General features: G+C 35.8%; 1 protein-coding gene across 50 annotated transcripts in view; it reads right to left on the minus strand.

The window, feature by feature from the left end:
* The window catches only part of mycbp2 (MYC binding protein 2), a 243579-nt gene that overhangs the window by 166673 nt on the left and 57151 nt on the right, over positions 1-19755 (minus strand). For all 50 annotated transcript variants that reach the window (NM_001012247.2, XM_073911709.1, XM_073911708.1 and 47 more), the window contains 5 exon segments: positions 3179-3255; positions 3372-3510; positions 17071-17144; positions 19436-19532; positions 19721-19755. The exon segment at positions 19721-19755 is cut by the window's right edge and continues 37 nt beyond it. In NM_001012247.2, coding sequence (NP_001012247.2) covers positions 3179-3255; positions 3372-3510; positions 17071-17144; positions 19436-19532; positions 19721-19755 — 422 coding nt within the window.

The raw sequence follows: 19755 nt of genomic DNA on the forward strand, positions 1-19755 counted from the left end.
ATCAGTGTGAGTGTGCTGCAGAGACACGCTGCTACAAAAGAGCAGTGTGCAAAACCCCAAAAAGATATTCACTTAACTCCTGCTCCAGGCTTGTGTTTGTTGGGTACTGTTTGGATATTGGCCTGTTGTGTGATGTGAGAAGTTTATTGAGCTATTAGGTAGAATTTAACTTCTGTCTTTTGAAGAAAAGACTTGTGTTTTGGGTTTTGACTTGTGAAGAACAGACAGTGTGTCTGCTTTCTATGTATGGTATTTAAACATAATTTCTTTGTTTCTTTGTCTGAATACAATTTTAGACTTACTAAAGGAAGCTGTAGGGAGAGGGTGCCATGTTTATTTTTGTACCATTTGAGAGATGAAGTTTAGGAAAGCTTTTGTTGTTTATTTCTTTTCTTTTACTTAAATAGGTTTTTTAGTACTCCTGCTAAGCTAGTTCCTGTTGTGTTTGTTGTTTTGGTTTACCCTTCTCCTGAAGGCTTATTGCCTCCTATGTTTATTAATTAATGAGCACAAAAATAAGAGATTTAAGTTTACTCATCTCGTGGTTGTTTCACATTTCTGAGGCAGAGGACTGAAGTGATTCTTCAATTTTGTTTATTACTTAACCTGTCTAATTTGTAATTTACAATTCCCCAAAGGGTAAAAAAGATAAAACGTCGGGGCTCGTCCTGGATTTGAACCTGAGACCTCTTTTACTCTTTAGGTGCGTGTTACACTAATGTTTCATAATTTTAAAACAATCATTAGAATAAAAATGCTCTTCCTCAAGATAAATGTTATCACATTTTTTTTTTAAATTATCTCCGTCCACACGATATAGACTAAAACGCATATTATGTGACCATTAACTTTAACTAGGTATGTGCATCTTTTGCCAGCAACCTTATATGCCGTCTAACAATTGCATAGTGGACACCAAACAACAAAATTACTGTAAACAGAACCTTGATATCATCGTTAGAACAAACAAGAACAAAGAAATACTTTTCTCTATTAAGATATACTTTCCAGAGAACATTTTCAGCAAATGTTTTCATGTGTTCTCCAAATTTATCCACAACCTATTAATTAGATATAATAATATATTCATTTATTTAGCAACTCCACTTGCTGACTTTGTCGTCCATTTTATGGCAGTTAGCCTACTCTATGTCACCCCCTGTGGTTGCAAATAACAGTACAATGGTGAGCACATCAAGTATAAAAGCCTCCACAACTCACGGCTGTATGTGCACATTGGAGTAGGTGTTGACATTAATAACTGTGATGGTTGAGTTTAGGGTGGTGGAAGGTGTAGAAATTAACAACTGTGATGGTTGGGTTCAGGGCTTGACATTAACCTTTTTGTTCACCAGCCACTGTGGCTAGTAGATTTTCAAAATTACTAGCCATTCGCCATTTTCACTAGCCACAATTTTGTTGTTTAGAAAATATATTTTATATGTAAAAATGTGACTTTGACATGCTAAAATTACTTGATTTACATGTTGTTTTGTCAACATGACTTTTCATTCATTTCACTTTTTGTGTGTGTTGTGGTTTTTTTTCACATGACTTTTCAGGGCTCAAAATTAAGAATTTACCAAATTTATTTCTGACCACACCAAAAAAAAAATAATTATGTCTTTGCCACAAATTTAAAATTTGTCAAAACAAGCAAAATATAGCTGCACATGCACTTTTTATTCAACAAAACTTTTTTTTATAATTGTCGTTTAAAAAGATCTATTGTCGTGTATCTTAAATACGCACAGTAATCTGGCCTGGCTAAAGGTCTCAGATCAGCAGTTAACTCCACATAAGTGGGGAGTTAATCTTATATGAAAGCAATGTTATTGTAAAGAATGATAATTAAACCATTTTAAAAAAAATAACTGTAATCAAAAGAAAGCAGGCAAAAACATAGCGTGTGTGATAATAAAAGAATGATCACGTGCACACAGTTAATGTTAGGCTTGTTAATAATTTGTTCAAAGAATAATTAAAATGAAAGCAGTGACTGCTGCTGCTTAAAAAAGGATGTATGTATATATTTTTTTCAATCTTGAGCTCTTGAAAGCAGCAGGACTGTGGGTGCATGAGCATTTTTGTCTATTCAATTTCAAAGAGAACCAATCGCACCAGTTGCACTTCTACACACGGTTGTTTCGCGCAAGTAAACGAGAGCGCGTGCTTTTAACAGTCGCGCGCATAACATCAGCTGTGTGCGCGAGTAATCATCCTCTCATAAGGTATTTACCTGCTTTTGCTTGCGCGAACACAAATATTTTTGTCAGTCGTGCTGCTTCTCGATTCTAAGATCAGATTTTGGGCAATCCTTATTATCGAACCCTGCTTTTAAGAAAACTAAAATGTAAAAATTATTTCCAACCAGCCAAAGTGGCAAGTGGGAGCGGCTGTCTTACCGGCCAGAGTTGAAATCTACCCGCATTTGGTGGGTTGGCGGGTGTTAATGTAAAGCCCTGTTTGGGTTTACAGTTGGGGAGGGTGCAGACGTCAACAACTATCAATCAATCAATCAGTCAATCAAAGGTGTAGAGGAAGGTGTAGACGTTTATAACTATGATGGTTGGGTTTAGGGTTGGGGAATGTACAGACGTTAATAATTATGATGGTTGGGTTTAGGGTTGGGGAATGTGAAGACGTTAACAACTATGATGGTTGGGTTTAGGGTTGGGCAAGGTGTAGATGTTAATAACTATGATGGTTGGGTTTAGGGTTGGGCAAGGTGTAGATGTTAATAACTATGATGGTTGGGTTTAGGGTTGGGGAATGTACAGACGTTAATAATTATGATGGTTGGGTTTAGGGTTGGGGAAAGTGAAGACGTTAACAACTATGATGGTTGGGTTTAGGGTTGGGCAAGGTGTAGATGTTAATAACTATGATGGTTGGGTTTAGGGCTGGGGAAGGTGCAGAGGTTAATAACTATGATGGTTGGGTTTAGGGTTGGGCAATGTGTAGATGTTAATAACTATGATGGTTGGGGAAGGTGTAGACGTTAATAACTATGATGGTTGGGTTAGGGTTTGGGTTAGGGTTAGCCATCTTGTCAACAACGTAGTTTGGACAAGTGAATCTACATAAGTTAGGCCTCTACACCCTGTCTTACGGTCCCAACTCATTTAGTGAATTGTTAACATAGGGACACTTAAAGAACATAGAGAGATATGTCTACCTTGCCAGATGCAGTTTTCATCAAAGCAAACTCTCTGCCAGCTCCAATCAAGGCTGCTTCCTCATCAAACCCTGTGCCTGAGGACAAAAACAAACACACGCACCGCAAAAGAGACACCAAGTTACCATATTTAAACACTCACTTCCCTTTAAACATTGACACTGATGTACAAAGGTGTGTGCACAGGACTCACTGATGATATGAAGATCTTTCTCCAGGTCGAAGAGGGAAATCCCACAGGCATGAAGACACTTCCTGGCCAGTTTGAGCTGCAGCTCCTGCTGTAAAGCTGGGTCTGAGCTGGTAGCATAGATCCGCACCACAAAGCCATCCTAAATGAATCAAGAGACCATTTATCATCATATAAACGATGTATTTTTCTAGTGCACATACTTCTGCAGAAGAGGAAGCCAGTGGACGTGTATAAGCACAGTTATACGGTCATATAGTTAAACTGAGGCAGTAATAAGACGGTCTTTAGAGGTGATGTGTTGAATCTTTTCAATGCTTAAACACTTTTTGTCCCACCAAAAATACAAATTAAACAAGCAAGGACTTGTACTTTGACTCTGAATAAAAGATTCTTTGAAGATAAACATTTTAACTATATTCAGGTTTTGTTTACTTGAGCACCAGAGTTAGTTTGACATAGTGACTATCAGTTACAGCAGGGCCAGTCGTGTTTCTTTTTTTTACTGTTAAAAGCATCCCCCAAAATTGGCAAGACAAGTAACTCTTTTCACTGTTTTATTTCTTATGCAGTCTTGAGTGGCAAAAGCTTTTAACATCCAATCAACATATGAGCTTCTTGATCCGGGTAATGTCACTCTTTTGCTTTCCTCCATTACAGCTTTGATACTTTGAATGCATCATTTCCATGGCTGTTGTTTCAGGTTTGTGAGCTTTATTCATTGGCCCCAAGTGATCGTGCGTGTATTTGCCATCGCACATTTCAAGAGTCACCCTTCAGCCTTAAAGTTGTAATCACATTAGTGACATTTTAGGCAGTTTTTAAGGACAAAAAGGTCTATTGTCAATAATGTGGAGATGAATGAAGCACAGCCCACAAATACGTCATTTCAAAACCAAGCAGCTTGCTTTTGGTAAAGCTGCACATTTGTATGACCAACCTCAGATTGTGGTCAAATGAAGAGCCTTTTGTCATCATGTGAAATTACCAAATGCACAGATTCTCATTGAAATGCGTGTACATGCAATCATACTTTAACCTAACATTCTATCTATATGTGTGAAACAGGCCATTCGGCCAGGTTGGCTGGTTCTGAACATTCTTAAGCACAGTCTGGTGATATAATATGATGACATACACAAATAAACATACCAAATATTACACTAAAACTAACAGTAGAGGGTGGCAGGTCTGTCTTATTGAGTGAGTCACTGCATCATTTGTATAAAAAAATACCTGAAGGATTAAAAAAATTAAACAAGGTACCCTAACCCTACTGGCGGCTAGCTGGTACTATTTATTTAATTAAAATCCGAAGCCCTTAAGGCACAATCCTTCCCATAGTAATGATGCTTAAAAAAAATTCTCCATGTTTAAAGTCTTTGTGCCAGCAGCTAGCTCTCTGCAACTCTCACATGGTCACCCACTGAAGCTAGGCAGGGCTGCCTTTGTCCATCATAGCGTGCTAACCATCCCCATATCATAATTGGCTACATCATATATCATAATTGGCAACATTACAATTGGCTATAGCTCCTCTCCACTAATCAGCTGGTGTGTGGTGAGCGGTGAGCGGTCTGGAGCAATATGGCTGCTGTTGTGTTCTTGAGTTGGGTGCTTCACACTGGTGGAGAGGAGATTCCCTCCAAAAATGTGTAAAGCACTATATAAATGTAAGGAATTATTATTATGAATAGATTAATGAGTCACTGACAAATTCATTTGGATCCTAAAACATTCAGGAAACTACAATCTGCATCTTTCCACAAATGTTCAGCTCCGACTTTGAAATTTTTGTCTTGGCAAAACAGAGAACAAAAGACAATGTTGTCAATGTATCTAAACTTTAAATCGCTCACAATTAACCTCTTTACTGTACCGTTGTGTAAAATACATATCAGATATTTGAAATGAAAGAAAAGTGCCACTTGAGGCCAATTTCTACTTCTACGTCAAGTGCATGTGCTAGGTCCAGCACAGACAATCTCACAATTTTTAAAAACAAGAACTACATGTTGCGACAGTTGTTTACAGCTGTAATATGTTTGGGCAGGGCCAAGAGCCATAGGAGCGGGGCGAAGCTGGTGATGGGAGTGTTAAGGTCCATATGGACAATTTTGTTTTTTGTTTATTTTAAGCAAGGGTGTAGATTTGCTTTTGATACTGGTGGGGACCTAACTGAACTAGTTTTGGTGCTGCGAACATCCCAACATGTCGTAGGAGGCTCTCATATGACAGCGGGGTAAGGCACTGCCAACCACAATGTACATTTACACTACCTGACAAAAGTATTGTCGCCTATCCAAGTTTTAGAAACAACAAACAATAACTTGACCTCTAGTTGGCATCAGAAGTGGCTTATTTGAAAGACAAAGACCTCAAGAATATGCTTATTTTACCAAAATGAAATATGATCATGCCTTGATTTTTTGATCATGCCTTGATTTATTTAGGACAGTGAGGTCTGACTTTGCTTTTTTTGCAGGACTCCCAGAGTTCATCAAGATTCTTTGGTTCATCTTCAATGGCTCCTCCATCTTACCCAGAAATGCTCAATAATGTTCATGTCAAGTGACTGGGCTGGCAAATCCTGGAGCACCTTGACCTTCTTTGCTTTCAGGAACTTTGATGAGGATGCTGAAGTATGAGAAGGAGCGCTATGCTGCTGAAGAATTTGCCCTCTCCTGTGGTTTGTAATGTAATGGAAAGCACACGACTTGATACCTCAGGCTGTTGATGTTGTCGTCCACTCTACAGATCTCTCGCATGCCACCATACTGAATCTAACCCCAAACCATGACTTTGTCTTCACCAACTTGACTGCTTTCTGTCAGAATCTTGGGTCCATGCAGGTTCCAATAGGTCTTCTGCAGTATTTGTGATGATTAGGATGCAGTTCAACTGATTATTCATCGGAAAAATCTACCTTCTGCCACTTTTGCATATGATCAACTAGATGTCAAGTTATTATTTGTTGCTAGGTAGTTTATGTTTGATAGAGGCAGGGCTCTAGTACAGATTGTGATTTAACCCTTTCTATACATCTACGTTATTGAGAGTTGACAAACCATTATTTTATTTTTGGAGACAATTAAATGGGGGTATCACCTCCATCCATGCTAATTCTACAGCCTTGATTTTATAATTACAGTTGTTGAATTACAGTTGTCTTTCTTCCTTGAATGAGTGTGAGTTTGAGCTAATTCTACAATAGTATTGCATATATTTCCAGCATAAACTCAAAACATGAGCACACTAAAACCCCTCATTGAACATAGAAACCCCACTGCCTACCAGCATTTCAGAAGAACTTTTGGAGAGCAACACAAACAGAACGCATAAAAATAAATGCTTACAAAGGTGTTGGCTATGTGCAAGGGATGCATAGTGGGGTATTGCAATCACTCAACCCTGAAGTATATATTGGACTTTATGCATGCAATGTACATACAAAGTTTGTATACTGATTTAATTAAATAAATAGTTGAAAAATTTAGAAGCCCTACATAATCCTTCTACTAGTGATGATGCTTAAGGAAACTCTCCATGCTTAAAGCAGTACTGCAATTTAATACCAAGCGGTTAAACTTTCTTGTGATGACTGGGCTTCTTCCAAAGCTCACCAGAATAGTCTTAATCTTGGAGGCATTGATACCATTAGAGGCTTTAGGCTCTAGGAGTGATCATGTGAAGGAGAATTTAACTGTCAGCATGCACACAGAATACAGACCGTCAAACTTACTGGGCCAGTTTCATCCAGAAAAGCACACACACTTCAGTTTAGGGTGTATACACTTTGTTGAAACTAGGCTTGCAGTCTGTACATTTGTATGTGTGAGTGCATGCGATGAAAAAAGACATAAGATAAAATACTACTGCCTTTGATTTGCTGCTGTTAATGAGTTTGTAAGTGAGCTTTCAAAAAAGCAGATTCTTGCTCCGGGCATAATCACATCGCAAAGATATGCACATTCCCTTCATCCAACCTCAAAGATATTGGCCACAGCAGTTCATAAAATTAACCCATCGCCTCTCGTTCCTTTTTCAAGGCCCATTCACACTATAGTGTCCCACGCTGCGAAAATCAATATTAGGGCACATATATTTCACAAAAAAGTGAAAACTGGTAGCGTTTGCATTATTTCGAACAATTGTTTCTTCTGGGTTGAAAAAATATTTAGGAGCTACATCACAGCGATTAGATCCTTGTGTAAATTCCAGCGAGTAGACTGGCTGTCTGGACTGATGGGTACAATGTGACGTCTGAGCTTTCATCATTAATGAAAATACAATCAAGAGATCATTAGAGTTTCATTAATATGCATGATTTGGCTTCGAAGACATTTTTACCTGTTAAAATGTTCAGACGGGAAAGAGACGCCATGCGGTGTTGCAGGCCTGGTGCCAGGAAGTCAAAACTGAGGGGGCACTTTAAATCCATAGGGGGGCACTAGACCTGGTGACTCATTTTGGTCTCTTGTTTCTTTCATTTAGGCTATTTATTCACATTTATTATTACTTTGCATTACTGCCTAAGTTACTGAACTAAGGCAGTAATATAGGCTACGTTTTAATAGTAATAACAATATGCAGTTTCGCTATTACGAATTTTATTAACGATAGTAATGCTTACCGCTTATTAATGCAGACGGATGATGGCTTCAGTGCCAAACGAGTGCTTTAAATCATATTATTCTCCTTATTTCCGTTTTATTTTAAATAACAGACCTGTGAATGTTTAAAGTTTTAGGTAAAGACATCAAATTATGCCCACGCATGCAAGCTGACCCACGATCAGACTATTCATTTAACCGGTAAATAAATATAGTGAAATCAGCTTAACCGAGTCATCCCGCTTCACGTAGCCTATTATCCAGCCAACATCAGTGTTAGGGAAAAGCTAAAGGTTACAATCTAATGTCATTTAAAACAATTACTTAGTTTCATTTTAATGCATTAGTGTAGCCAGTAAAATACCTAAAAAAGATACCAAAATTCACATGTTATTACCGTGAAAATTGGTTAAATTTCGGCACGGATAACACGCAACTTTATGCTTTATAACTTTTTTTCATCATTTTAAATGTAAAAACAAAGATTTATCTTAGGCTATCATAAGTGTGTTTTTTTCGTAATATTGTAAACCATCATAAACCATTAGGTTACTAGGCATACCCGTCATTTTATTTATTACTTATTTAATTTATTAAGCTTTTTTTAATAGCTTGTTTTCAGGTTATTTTCATTTTAGGGCCATGAGCTACAAGTCAAAACAAACTCGATATGTTGTATTTTAGCTCTTAAAATAGATCTACAATATATTTTATGTCATTTTATTTTTGCATGAGCAAAAAGCAGTATAGCCTAAATGACATATTTTTTTAAAAGATTATCATTCTGCCTACCTGCAGCACGTGAGAGGTTTCTCGGTTGATCCGCGATAAATCCACTTAAGCACTATATTCCATTTATAACACTGCAAACTTGACTTAATAAACACAAAAGGCATTTATTTTGTGTTATACCTTGACTGCTGCTGCATAATGGGATGTTTCTCTACACAACTGTAAAAGTGCGCTTTTTAGCAAAATGAAAGCAAACATTCAGAGAGTTCTGCGTTTTGTCAATTTTAGTTCAATTGTAATAATATTAATAATAATATTAATAATAATATTAATAAATAAATTAAAATATTATTTATAGTGTAGCCTACTGTGGGACTGTGCAGTAAACTATTTGTTTTTATTAAAACATTTTTATTAGGCGACATCTTCCCGAACTAATAAATGACTGGCAGTTGCGTCGCTGCTAAAATTAATTTAACAGCAAATTTCTTATGTGTTTTTTTTTCATTTTAGAGCTCAAGAGAGTTGTGTTTAAATAATTAGTTAACCAAAGCATGTAATGAATTAAGCTGCTCCTATCATGTCACCCACTTTTCTCCCTTGTGAGCTGAGTGTGCCTCCATCGCCGTGTGCGCGTTTTAAAGGCTATTTACGGGCGCACCTGACCTGACACGGGGACCGGATCTCTGAACTATAGGACTAGCTTTAATCTCACCATTTTCATAATTCAGTTGCTATGTCATATATTTTAAAATATTTAAATGTGTGTTCTTAAGGTTGGAACGACAGGGGTGTAAATAATTAATGACAGTAAGAATTTTCAGTTTGAGTGAACAATCCTTTATAAAAACTGGGGGGGCACAAACTCTTTCTGAGGGGGCAATGCCCCCCTTTGCCCCCCCGTAGCGCCGGGCCTGCGGTGTTGCCAACTGTAATTAAAACAATTACTAAAAGAAGAATTGTTCGGAGACATGGGCCATCAATGTTGCATTTAGAAATGTGCTGCAACGAAGGTTGTTTTCAATTCCCTGCTATGAAAGCGCAGCTGGACTCACGTGTGGTTTAGAGTGGTCTGCTAACACGCAACAAAAATACATTTGTAAGGAACATTTTCTACCCGAGACCTTTTCCCATCTGGAAATGGTAAAATCTGGATTTGCCACTCATCTTCTTTAAAAAAACAAATACACAGTTCCAGTTGGTGTTGATTGTCCTGTCTCTACAGATTTGGTAAGTGTACAATCAGTTTTTCGTTGTTTATGTTTATTCAGAGGTAAAGTTAGTTAGTATTGCCAGCAATACTCTTTCAGTTTTTAAAGACAAACCTTAGTCAAAATGATTTAGTTACACATTAAGTTACTAGTTCACAGTACGTTAATATCACTACAATATTATAGACTGAAAGATCTGCTGTAAATACTGCTCTCCGAATGTAAACCTTAATCAAATTATTACTGTCATTAAAGATTTTCGCCTAATTTTGTGACAGGATAGTCTATACACACACGTCTTTACCGACTGTTGCTATTTATCGAGAAATGCAGAGGTTTCTTCTCCAATAAGACGTGTGGTATTAAACATTCCATTAAAACTACACTCTTCCAGTAGTTCCTTGCATCCAATATCTCGTTTGTCATGGGGGGCATGCATGAAATATTCCTGAATGAAAGTGAAAGTGCCAAACTGCAGTTAGAGTCGACAAATTAAGAACTTGGCAAAAAATTTGATTTCTGATGTCCATGTAAACATAGTCACTTTCTCTCTTGCGTCTGTGTGTTGTTTTGCCTCTGTGAAAATCAGCGCATGCTCAAACTAAAACTCCCCTTTACATGCAAATCCTTCCCTGTTTCGCTACTCGACACTCCCACCTAAACAAGGCTGGACTCACCCACTTTCCTGACTTTTTTCAAACTAGAGGTGTGAAAACACCCTGCTGAGACAGGGGGGGTTTGTGGCCCTTTAAAAGTATAACGGTACTCAAACTATAATAAAAATGGCACAAAGGAAGAACATAGTCATCACTACCAAAACACTATTTTCCAGCAGATGAATAATAAAATCCTAACGGCAAATCAGAAATAACTTTAAGGAGAACAATCGTTTAATTGTCAAAAGACAGAACTGTTGCTTGTGCTTATAGTGCCGTAGCGTGACCTAAGGGTGTGCAATAAAAAATGTAGATCTGGATTTTAGAGGGAATTTTTAAGCTACCTTAGGCCCATCTCGTATTGATAAATGTGAAACAAAAACCACCAGTAATTGGCAGCAAGTCTCTGTCTCAATGAGTTATTCACTAAATCATTTATTAAAATATTTCTTTTAAAACTGCTGACTCATTCAAAACAAATGGCTGTCTTTGTGAATGAATCACGTTTTTTTTTTTGCTTTCAAACAAGCAAATGACCTGCTTTGCCTTGGTTTGAAACCAGAGACTCAAAAAAACGGAGATTCAAAATGTTTCAAGTACTGTTCACAAAAAAATTAAAACTTGCGTTAGTAATCGTGCTTACATTTGACATTTGGGAAAACAACACTGTTGCTGTTGTATAGAATATTACTTAATTATGCGGAATATTACAAGAAACAACAACCCATACTTTATATTGTATTACATTTTATTTGCCAGCAGTTGAACAATGGCTGATATATTTAAATATTCTATATTTATTTTTTCATTTATTTTTAATAGACATTTTCGCAGTATTTCCCTATATATATATATATATATATATATATATATATATATATATATATATATATATATATATATATATATATATATATATATATATATATATATATATATATATATATATACATATATATTAGGGGTTGAATGACTTTAGATTTTTGGAAGTCAACTTTTATGTAATCAAAGTCGAGCCGAAGTCAACTATCATCAATAAAACAAAAGATGCAAATGTTTTTGTATGTTACGAACTTTTGTGCTAAACAAATATTGATGATAAAACAGTCTTTTACTACACTGATCATAAGGCAAAATAGCACCAACTTGCACTATATTCCAGACTTATTGAAGTTTTGTTGAATTAAATAAGCAAACAATGTAAATGAGTTATGAGAACAATATGCTGCGGTGCTAGAAACTTGTATTATCGTCAGCTAAGTGATTAGAGATTCATTCACGGAGATTCATTCACAAACAAATCGCTCCCTCTGTTAGAATGAGAAGTGAAAACAGGAGAAAGGGTGCGCTTCAGGACATGGATTAGCTCAAATTTAACAGAAAGAGGATAATACATTTCCATGCACACAATCGCTCTTTGTCGGCAGTGTCTGTGTGGTCACTGGTCCATCAATGTAGAGAAGTAATGTCAAATTATAATTTTTCTAATTTAAAAAAATATTTGCATACTGACCAATGTTAAAACTCCTGATCATGGATAAATGTATATATGTGTTTATATCTCTGGCTCTGGATGGCCTGTCCTTCACTATACTTTGGTCCCACATTCATTTCAAAAAGAGCGCTACCCTGTACTAAAACGGCAGGTCCATTGACGCATTCCTTCCAATAGACAAAAATAGTGTAAGCAACACCTAATGTAAGTATCTATGGTCTACGCTCAACAGCCAATCCCCTTACTTTTCAGTGGTTGCGTAAACATGATTGGCTATCATCTGCATGCAGCGACTTAATTGGCATCTGATTAACAATTTAAAATTAATGTGACACTGACATCACAAAAATAACATTTTAAAAATGACTTTCAATAATCCGGTGGCAGTTTCATTCAGTGAACCACCTTCGTGTGTAAAGCTGCTATGTAGTTCAGGAAAACCGCGTGATCTGTGCAGCACGACTAGTCGACGTCAATCAAAAAGCGTCACGGCACGGCAGAAGATTAAAGTCAACACACCTTCTAATATGTAGTTAAAGTCATAATTATTGGCCTCTCTTAATTATAAGCCCCCCCGTTTATTTTTCCCCAATTTCTCTTTAGCGGAGAGAATATTTTTTCAACACATTTCTAAACATAATGGTTTTAATAACTCATTTGTAATAACTGATTTATTTTTATCTTTGCCTTGATGACAGTAAATAATATATTACCAGATATTTTTCAAGACACTTCTATACAGCTTAAAGTGACATTTAAAGGCTTAACTAGGTTAATTAGGTTAAATAGGCAGGTTAGGATAATAAGGCAAGTTATTGTATAACAATGGTTTGTTCTGTAGACTATCGAAAAAATATAGCTTAAAGGGGCTAATAATACTCACCTTAAAATGGTGTTGAAAAAAATAAAAACTGCTTTTATTCTAGCCAAAATAAAACAAATAAGACTTTCTACAGAAGAAAAAATATTATCAGACACACTGTGAAAATTTCCTTACTCTGTAAAAGATAATTTGGGAAATAGTTTAAAAAAATATAAAAAATAAATAAATAAATAAATAAATAAATAAAGGGGGCTAATAATTCTGACAACTGTATATTCAGCTTGAACTTTGTCATAATTACAATTACAATACTCTGCCATACACAATAAATAGCAGACATCTTCAGTGTGGCCACTAATAAAGTTATCTTCATGGTGACTATCCTTGTTTTTAGGGGCCTTAACCATTTTTACACCCTCACTCCCCATCCCTCATGTATGAATGAATGCAAAAGGAGATCTTCAAAGGCAGATATGCATATCACATCTCAGCCAGTGGGTTCAATACTGCCCACGTCCAGTGCTGCAGCCCCTCCCCTGCATATACACACACTCACAAAGGCGCACACACACACACACACACACACACACACACACACACACACACAGCAGGGCTGAAATCGGCTGAAACAAAGGAGATCAGGTGCTGCTGACAGCCACAATCACACCACTTGAGAAAAAGGCACTGATCATGTTTTTTTATGACTTGCAGGGGGAGAAACAAGCGAATCTGTTAATATGTAATGAGAACCGCAGCATTTGAAAACAGGCTGTTTATTTTGGATTGAGCAGTTCATGGGGTTTCTTGTGTTAATGTCCATCTACTTGCATTATAGTCCTACACAACGGTATGAACATGTTTGTTGACTGCATCTGTCAGTCAACTAGCAGCTTGGCAAAACATTAAAAAAATCAAATATGAATAAACAAATATTGAAATATTGATGTAAAATGTAGGTTGGCGTTCAATACTGACAAAAAATACTATCTATAATTGAGATTTTTTTTTTTCTCAATGATGCACAATATATTGATGTAGCCCATATAAATTAAACAGACTAAAATGACCTGGCTTTATGTAGGACTCACACAACCATTAAATCACAACCATTAATCCTTAGTTTATTCAGTAACAAAACAACAAATTGTTATGTGCTGGCTTTGTGTGGATATTAGTACTGTCAAACAATTAATCGCATTAAATCAAATTCAAAATAAGAGTTTGCATTTATATAATGTATGTGTACTCACTGTGTTTAAATACTGTGTAAATAATTCTAAAAATAAGAATATATACACACACACACACACACACACACAAATGTATCCTATACTGTTGGTGTCTTTTTTTCTTGATTGTATGTATAGATTGTTATGCGTTAAATTACTGAAATCTCATGCAAATACAGAAATGCACTGCAAATAGCACAGACCACATTGAAAGTGTCAGGGGACTCTAAAAAGTTTATAGATTATTTATAATATTTTATGGATATCCACTCCCACTGCAGAATCATCCAAATTCATCTAATATTATAAATTCTTTCCAAATAGAGATTTTTAATTTGGTTAAATTGTATTCATAGCGAAAATTCGCTAAATAAAAAAATATCGCAATGCTAGATTTTTCCAATATCGTGCAGCCCTACTTCTAGATTTAAAATAGTACCCCATCAATGGCTGAAGCCACAAAAATTAGAGCGTCCAATAAATGGCATAACATATTTTCGATGGTCAAAAAATTGGTGCATCTCTAATATCAACACACTTTTAGATTCCTATAGTTGCACATTTCTGCGGTACGATTGGCTTTTAGATCAATATAGAGTAAAAAAAAAAAAAAGGTCCAGCGCTTATTGTTATTGACATAAATTTTATCACGATGCGATATAATATTGTGTATCAGCCCTAGTTAAATATAGCATTTGGATCCTCACTTCGCTTTTTCTGCTTTGCACTACACAATGTATCGCAAGAGAACTATTGTACAAAACCAGAATCACGCATACCAAAATGTAATATGTTTAGAGCATGAATAAAATAAGTGTTGTGGATGGTGTTAAAAAGGGTCAACAAGTCGAGTGTAATTTTCACAAATAGATCTGACAGACTAGCAGACACCTGATTAACGTCTCTCTCAGATGGCACGCAACCCAATTTCAGTTCTCTTTAGTGGCATATTTTGTTTGAACGATCAAAAACACACAAAATTGTAATAATATCTGTATTTATGTAAACATAGCATGTATTACGGCTGGGCGATATGGGCAAAAGATCATATCTCGGTACTATTAGGAGGAATGACGGTATACAATATATAACCCATAATGGTTACATGAGAGTTAAAGCCTTTATTAAAACTTTATTAAACACTTTTTGAGCAAAATATAACTGAAACACAGGGGTTTTCCCTACCTGTTATTATCATCATTATAATTTACATTCTTATATTGTTACTTGTTGAAAAAGTAGTTAACAGCGAGATAATAAAATAGAAAAAGAAATTTTTGGTAGACAAATGCATGTTTTTTTATTCTACTTTTTTTTTTTTTTTAAAGTTTTATTAATTGCTTAAACTACTAAGCATTTGTACACTAGGCACACACAAATCAAATTACGTCCTCCAGATAAGGGGCTAAAATAAATAAATCAATTAAACAGACTAAATAAATAAATAAATACAATGATTAGAATATAATCGGAATTGAAGTCAATACACAATAACAGAGCAGAACGCAGAGCTAAATGTCTCATAACATAAACATAAAGAGAGACCATCGTGTAATAAATACTGAACTTATAATCAGTGAATATGAGGTGGTTTCACTTTCAAAATGTGGTATAAAATCAACCCATTTTGGTGTTGTTAATTCTTTTGAACACATTCAGGTGCTGCTTGTCAATTTGACAAGGTTTCTATTTTCGTTCTTGCTGTCAATTGAGGAAGAAATGATCAATAAAAGGTTTCTGATAAACTGCTGTGACAGCTGCAGACGTAGTGTGGCGCGCGTGCACGCGAAGGGGAGTCAGATTTGGATACAACACCGGCACTGCAAGTTCCTCCATGTCGCATGTAGTGATGGATCGCTCTTAAACGATTCGTTAATTTTGAACAAATCTTTTTGTACGACTCAGGGAGTGAATCATTCATTTGTGCATGCGCTCATTTGTGTAAGTGGAGCTCATGTGATACCTTGGAGGGGTCTGTTTTGTGCAGGATGCGCATGTGTGGCCTCAAACCATATCGATATGAAAGATACTGGATATGATCCCGCATTGCATTGGGGAATCATATTGATATATCCCCAGAACACGATCTACCACCCAGCCTTAGCATGTATATGTGAACGAGGAACTTGAGGGAAAGAAAAATCTGACATTGAATTTAAATGTTAGATTATTAATGTTATTTGTTCTGGTGACATATCATTTATTTTAATGGTATTTCAGTTTCTATTCAGTTCAATTCACCTTTATTTGTATAGCTCTTTTACAATGTAGTTTGTGTCAAAGCAGCTTCATATAGAAGATCATAGTAAATTGAAACCGTGTCAGTCAAGTTTCCAGTGTTTAAGTTCAGTTCAGTTTAGCTCAGTTCAGTGTGGTTTAATAATCACTGCTGAGAGTCCAAACACTGAAGAGCAAACATTATTATAAAACATTTGTTAATAATTATAGTAATTATTAATAATGCAATATTTTATTTAAATATCTTATGCATTGTGCAATATTTATTTTCATACAAGTAGGATATTTTGGTTTAAACCAAGTTGTCTTTAATAAATTAGAAACATATTTTTATTTATCTATTTTTTTTTCTCATCAAAACATTATTCAATTTGTAGCTCAAAGGCTAAAAAGTGTGGGTCATGATCTGTTTAACCACTCCGGTCTAATAAGATGACTTGATGATTAAGATTATCATCAATATTGAGTATTATTAATTCTTTTACCGAGGGGTATAATTATTACTGACAAAAGTATGATGTAAAGTACAAATACATCCTACAAAATAAATACATCATTGTCTGCCATCGAGGACCTAGTTGTTTACTAGATACAATGCATTGTGGAATTGCCTTCACCCTAAAAGGCACATATAATGCTGCCTACAATTTGGAATACTAACAAAATCTTTGAGTGAAACCACAGCTAACAATTAAGAATACTTACATCTTTGCAGGCTGCAATCTGGTTGATATATTCTCCGTCAGTAAATATGATGTTCTGTCCATCTGCTTGCAGACCTGGGAAAGAGAGAGCCATATTTAAAATGCTTTGAAATGAGCAGTTATTATTTAAAGTCTGACCTAATCTCAACTGAAACATAAAGACAGGGCAGGATATGTAGTAGCCCCTCCTATTCTGAAAAAAAAAAAAAAACAGCCAATAGTATAATATTTTTATCACAGCTCTGCCAGTGAGAGTGGTTGAGATCAAGCACATCAAACGGAAAGCAATCAAAAAATATTTTGAAGGGGGCGGGACTTGTGTGATATTAGAGCATTTGATTGGTCTTTGATAAGAAACTGAAAGATGAAGTGATGTCAAAAAAATGACTGAGCCATTTAGGGGAAAAAGTGCACGTTTTAAATGTTTGTATCTTCTACATGCAGATTTTGTCACTGTTTTGAAGCAGACAAGCTTATAGATATCCTTAAAACAAACATACTGATACAAACATCTAAAAAACATTATTTAAATTTTACGGAAGCTTTAAAGAGCACCTATTTTACCTTTTTTTTTTAAAGATTTAACATGAGTCTTTTGTGTCTCCAGAATGTGTTTGTAAAGTTTCAGCTCAAAACACCCATCAGATTATTTATTATAGCTTAAGGAATATTGGAATTTTCTGCTTTAAACACAATGTAGCTGTTTTTGTTGCCTATGCCTTTAATGCTAGTTCATAGCACGCACCATTCCCATATGCCTGTCAGAGTGTGCCTCAATCTCTGCCTTTGTTGCGTCAGATAAACAGCACAGTGACAAACATGACGAAAGCAGATCTCGCGTAATGTTTGTGAGAAATACTACAGTAAGAACTTTCCCAATGATTATTTGATGTATTTGTTGTGGAGTATTTCAAGCCTTTCTGCAACAATGACTACGTTTACATGGACAGCAAAAATTTGACAATACTCTGAATAAGAGTCTACCATCTAAACAGTGACTTTTGATTAATTTAATGAGATTAAGGTCATAATCGAACTTAAGAGAAATCGAATTAAGAAAAGCATGTCAATTTAAGTCGCATTATTGACATGTTTTGACATTGCAGACATGTAAACGCCTTAATCGAATTATTACCGTCATGTAGGACTTTTCGCTGCATTTTGCGACAGGAAATTCCACACACACACACACACACACACACACACACACACACACACACGTACACATACACACACCCACGCAGCTGTTTGACACTCTTTGTACCTACCGAGTCAGTGCAGACCACAGACACCTGCATCGTAAAATGTTCTTCCATTCAGCATGTGGTATGAACTTTATACCGTAAAACAACAATCTTCCAGCAGTTTAGTTGAAAGTGAATGAAAGTGAAAGTGCCAAACTGCAGTCAAAGTTGACAAATTAATAATGAAACAACCGAAATTATATGAAACTCTGGAGGAAATGCGGATAGCACGGTGACGCAATGACGTTAATCTAAGTATGCGCTATAACAAGTAAAACGGGATCAAGAAAGAAACATTCAAAAAGCAACTCATGTAAACACCTTAATCTTATTATTGTCTTAAGTAGAATAAGGCAAATAATTCGATTACTGATGTCCATCTAAACGTAGTCACTGAGTCACACACAATATCATTACAAAGTTCCCCTGATTTAACATCCACAAACAGGGATTGAAGCGTTTTCTTTTATAATTTTATTGACATTTGGCTGTGGTTATAAAGACGGTAAAATCACTGTAATTCATTACAAACATGCAGTGTTTTAAAATGTTTTAAACTTGTAGAACTCGTTCTTGATCACATTTGAAGATGACTGATGATCACAGAGAGCCTAACAGATCTTTTAGTCCCGGTTGTTTTGCGCAAGTCCTATCCTGTTGATATGATTATACGCATTACTACGGAGACCTGTTAATATGTGACTGTCAATCAAATTGGTGAGCGGGGAAATCACACTCCTACGTCACATTGCAGTTGGCACAAAACGAGAAGGATTTGGATCCTATATTAACGTCAGGAAATTAAAAAAAAAAGAAACTTATTGTGCTTATATGACCCCAATATGACTGTGGACACACTATACCTACAAAAAGTTGTGTCCAAACAGCTTTAAAAAGATGATTTTCATCATAGGCACACTTTAAATGCAACAAAGATAATGTTCTACACATGCAGATTATTATTATTACTTTACTTTTCTTTACATTAACTTATCTATTGCTATTTACATAACATAAAATGAAGTCCAGTAGCTATTCAAATTCATTAATTCATTATTTGAATGAAAACAATGTTTTGCCCTGCCTTTAGCAAGCACTATCAAGTAAGAAAGGTGTTTGTACCAGGCACTGTGATGGTGCCCTCCTGCTCCAGAGTCTCTGGGTTGATCTTTATGGCTGCCATGTTGTGACTGTTCATGTCTCGATATAGCAAACAACCCTGTAAATAAATCAAGGCTGTTAGAAACACAGAATCACATTTTTGTAGTTCGAAGAGGTTAAAAGGTTACATTTAAGAGATAAAAATTTATCAATCCAACTTGTATAACATCTATACAAGTATGCTGACATTATAAAAGCAGAAAGTTGATGAAAAAGAAACATTGTTATAAGGCAAGAGGTCAATACCTGGGCGAATCCCAGCCATGACCTTTTCTCCTTAC

This window comes from Danio rerio, chromosome 9, assembly GCF_049306965.1.
Source record: "Danio rerio strain Tuebingen ecotype United States chromosome 9, GRCz12tu, whole genome shotgun sequence".
NCBI classification, from domain to species: Eukaryota; Metazoa; Chordata; class Actinopteri; order Cypriniformes; family Danionidae; genus Danio; species Danio rerio.